General features: G+C 35.8%; 1 protein-coding gene across 1 annotated transcript in view; it reads left to right on the top strand.

Annotated features, from left to right (window-relative positions):
- Positions 1-2,397: 2,397 nt before the first annotated feature.
- Positions 2,398-3,877, top strand: part of LOC118335772 (hemicentin-1-like) — a 37,347-nt gene continuing 35,867 nt past the window's right edge. The window contains 1 exon segment of the mRNA XM_035672199.1: positions 2,398-2,427. Coding sequence (XP_035528092.1) covers positions 2,398-2,427 — 30 coding nt within the window.

The following is a 3,877-nucleotide window of genomic DNA, read 5'->3' as shown; positions in this document are numbered from 1 at the left end:
ATCTTAAACATTCAAGTGCTACAAGAAAGAATAATATTTCCATTATTAACAGTTATTTTGTCCAAACAATAAATTAATGCCTTAAACCTTTGACTTTTGCCAAACTAAGTCACATTTTTATTGTAAGTGTATATTAAGAGGTAGCTTAAACTGATGTCAAACACCCAAACAGACAACAGAGGAAGTTGAATGGAGGGCCAGCAATGGCCCCTGTGCCAGCAGTTTATGCATTAGTATTTTTACCAATGATAAGCTCATATCATTATTCATTCATATGTGAAAAACCAAAAACTACTAAAGCATCGATAATTGTATTATCGTAATATTATTATTATTATATTTAACGGAATTAGTGATAATATTGATCTATCTGCTGCATCAGTAGTAAAGAGCTCACCTGAGACGACTCCCAGGAATGACAAAGTGGTCACAGATATTTCCCATTTGGATCTGCAGTATCATCAGGTAAGAGAAGAGAAAAGAAGCACTGCTCACATCAGGATAATGAATGTTAACTTCAATATAGGAAGACAGTACAAGGAAGTACTGAACAATTGGGATTTTCCCATCATCGAAAGGTCCACCAAATGATCAACAAGGTCCGCCTTGTTGATGATTAACAATGTACCATGCAGCAACTTTAAAAAAAAAACAACAGAAGAAGTATTTCTTGGGAGGGAGTAATATTTCATTATGTCCATGTAGCAATGACTATCCCAATCTGACATAACTAAACATCCAGGGGGTTATTCAGTGTGACCTTACTCTGGATTTGCTTTGTGGGGTATTTGGTAGCGAGGTGACAACATGAAATTCGATAGCAGTTTGTCCTCTTATATATACTGAAAAAAGGGAAATATTGGTCTTGAATTTACAAAAGATGAAGTTAGTAAAAGCACACAATTAATTTATATTCTGTTTTGTGAACATGGTTAATCAAGTACACTTTAAAGGGAATCTTCGGCAGGATTTTTACCTGTCTTGATCACTAGAGGTTCCCGAGTACTGTCGTAGGAAAAGACGACCAGAATTGTTCTAGCAAACTGGGAGATCCTTGCACTATGTCCAGAGCTCCAGTTAATTATAATACACTTCTTGGGGGCATATTCTAAAGAGTGCCTTTTGCCTCCTCTTAACCAGACACAAAATGTAATTAAACATGTCTGTGCATACGATGGTCAGGCCCTTACGTGACAACGAAATGCCATGCGGAGGAGGAATTGGTTAGTAAAAGATAAAACAGTGGCTCAGTAATTTGAAGATGGTCGGATTCAAAGTAAATCACAACCCGAAAAAGCTCGCAGCCCCGAAACAAAGCTCACGCAAACTTCATTTCCCGCAGTGTGCCTATATGTAAAAAACTCCAATGCTGTATGTAAAGGGAATGAGAGCCATATCCCGCTTAAATGTAGGTGTTGACACACAGCATAGTGGTGGACCCCCCCCCCATGTCAAATTCCCCCAAATCAACCTAAACGCCAACGTTATCTGGAAATGCTCAGGGGAGATCAGACGGCATTAAAAAACATACCGCTTTAACGCAGAACGCTTTAAGCGATGTTGAGAAAATGCTGACGGAGGGAATTTGGCCTCTTTAGACCAACTGGCGGCTAGTGCTCGTTCGTTGTTTGTGTGTGTGTGTGTGTGAATGAGAGAGACAGCAGTTAAGACTTAGTTAAACCTCTAATTGTAAATGGAAAAACTTTGTCTGGTTAATGTTTGGTTGCACTTTGCAAGTTTTATCACCTCCAGGCTCTATTCAGAAACCCGCTAAGATGTGAAGTAAACATTCCATAAAGAGAAGTCAATATCTCATTTTAAAGCATCCTGCAATATCAGCAGCAATTCATTATAATATAGTTGGGACATGATGACAACATTGGCGTAATGTGTCAAATGTTGACAGGGTGTAATTCTTGTGTGTCTTACACAGCTCAAGAAAGGTGTTTAACAGGAATATAAGCTGAAATTGGCTTTATATACAGCTAGAACATACTGTATACTATTAGTGGGTTCTTTGGGGGAGTTTCATCATAGGCAGCAACAGAACAGTCCTATAACATAAAAAATGTGAACAATATATCGGGATAATATATGCGTAATCGATTATTCAGGCCTAAATATAGGCATCTCGTAAGAACTAAAAAACTCTCAGGTTAAAGCATAATTCACCAATTATAATGATACATAACTTCTACCATCGGTAGACAAACAATAAAGTACTTGTATATGAAGGAATCATCCGATCGTATGAATCTACTAAATCTCCAATATTACTTACTGAAAGTCACTTTGAGGCACAATCATGAAGCTATCCCACATATAACCAAGTAAATCTGCACCAATTTGTCAGCAGATGATAAAAATAACACAATAACCAGTATAGTGTTGGTAGCTATGGAGCAAGAGGCCTACCAAAGATATCAAGTAAGTGAGTAACTCAACGGCAGCAAGATAGAAGCTACAGTGTTTTACTTCCTCCTCCTGTAGTATTACTGTCCAAAACAAAAAACTGTATCATAATCAAATAAAACTGGAAGTCATTGATGTACATAAATGAACTTACATGATGAATTTGCAGGTTTAAGCAAATTATCAACACTCCTTAAATACCCAGACGTGACTAAAGTAAACTTTTTTTCTCAGAGAGAGTATAATACTTAAAAAGAAAACAAAACAGGTACAAATGATTTAATGAACAGAAAACAGAGTGTCGTTAGCAATTAGTTAGGAAATTAACCAATTTGAACCCTATTGGAAAACTTTGGATAATGTAAGTACAAACTTTATAAAATATATAAGCCAAGTTGCTAGTCCGTGTTAGACATTTTAATACCAGAAATGTTATAGTTTACCTGTAAGGTAAAAAGACAGATTGTCTCTTAACTGGTCCATTATATCTGTAGGCTTAGCTCAGGGAGGCCGGAGAAAATTAAAAGCCTGAATAATCAATACCACATATTAATACACTGTGTTTAATATTGTTTACGGTGCAATAACAATAGAAATATTCTAGTCCACGCAGGGACTGCCAAGAATAGCAGGTGACAGTTACACTATCAGAGGGCAGCACACTGCACCATCCAGCATGAAATGCTGTACGGATTCAAAGATTTATCTCTCCACTCAGGCATTTTCGCAAACAGCAGCATGAGTTGTTCAGTATAAAATTGGGGAAGTATCGAGTGAATTACCAGCTGTCATAGGAAGACATTAATCAATGATGGATTGAAGTCCTGATGATTGGCTTTAACTTTCCCTCATGCTTATCCAACAATCAGGAGCAAGACTCAGAAGGCGCAACTTCATTTAGATATTACATTCTTTATTTTGGTTATTATGTTTGTCAAAAAGTGAGAACAATCAAATGTATAATCAAAAACATATATAACCAGCTTATTAAAAACTGTATACCTTCAAAACTTAAGCTACGGCTCCATAATAGAAAAAACAGTGTTGGAACATATATATATAAATGTATTATTTATTATCGCTTCAATATTTCGTTGTTTGCGATCCAGAACAACATATTTTAGTGCAGTATTTCATGCATCTCGTTAACGAGTTACTTGTCTTATCCTGTTTGTCTTTGTTGTTTAAATTGTTTACAATGATTAAGGGTTGGACACAATAAGTAAACAAAGAGAATAAAAGGCAAAGCATTAGATTATACACCTGTAAAGAATGCACAAAACACATAAAAAATAATGAGAGAAATGTCATTGTTCTTATTATCACACACCAGAATTAAATGCAAACATTCACAAATGTTTAGTAATGCAGAACCAAGAATGTTCTTTAACTAAACTGTTTAGGCTCACGTAAACCTTATATTTATTTATTCTCAAAGTAATTTAAAATACCATTACCAGTGTAA

Source organism: Morone saxatilis, unplaced genomic scaffold (assembly GCF_004916995.1).
Source record: "Morone saxatilis isolate NCDOM2014 unplaced genomic scaffold, NCSU_SB_2.0 Contig24, whole genome shotgun sequence".
In the NCBI taxonomy this organism is placed as follows: domain Eukaryota; kingdom Metazoa; phylum Chordata; class Actinopteri; family Moronidae; genus Morone; species Morone saxatilis.
Note: the sequence above shows the minus strand (reverse complement) of the source record. Positions and strands in the feature narration are given on the sequence as shown.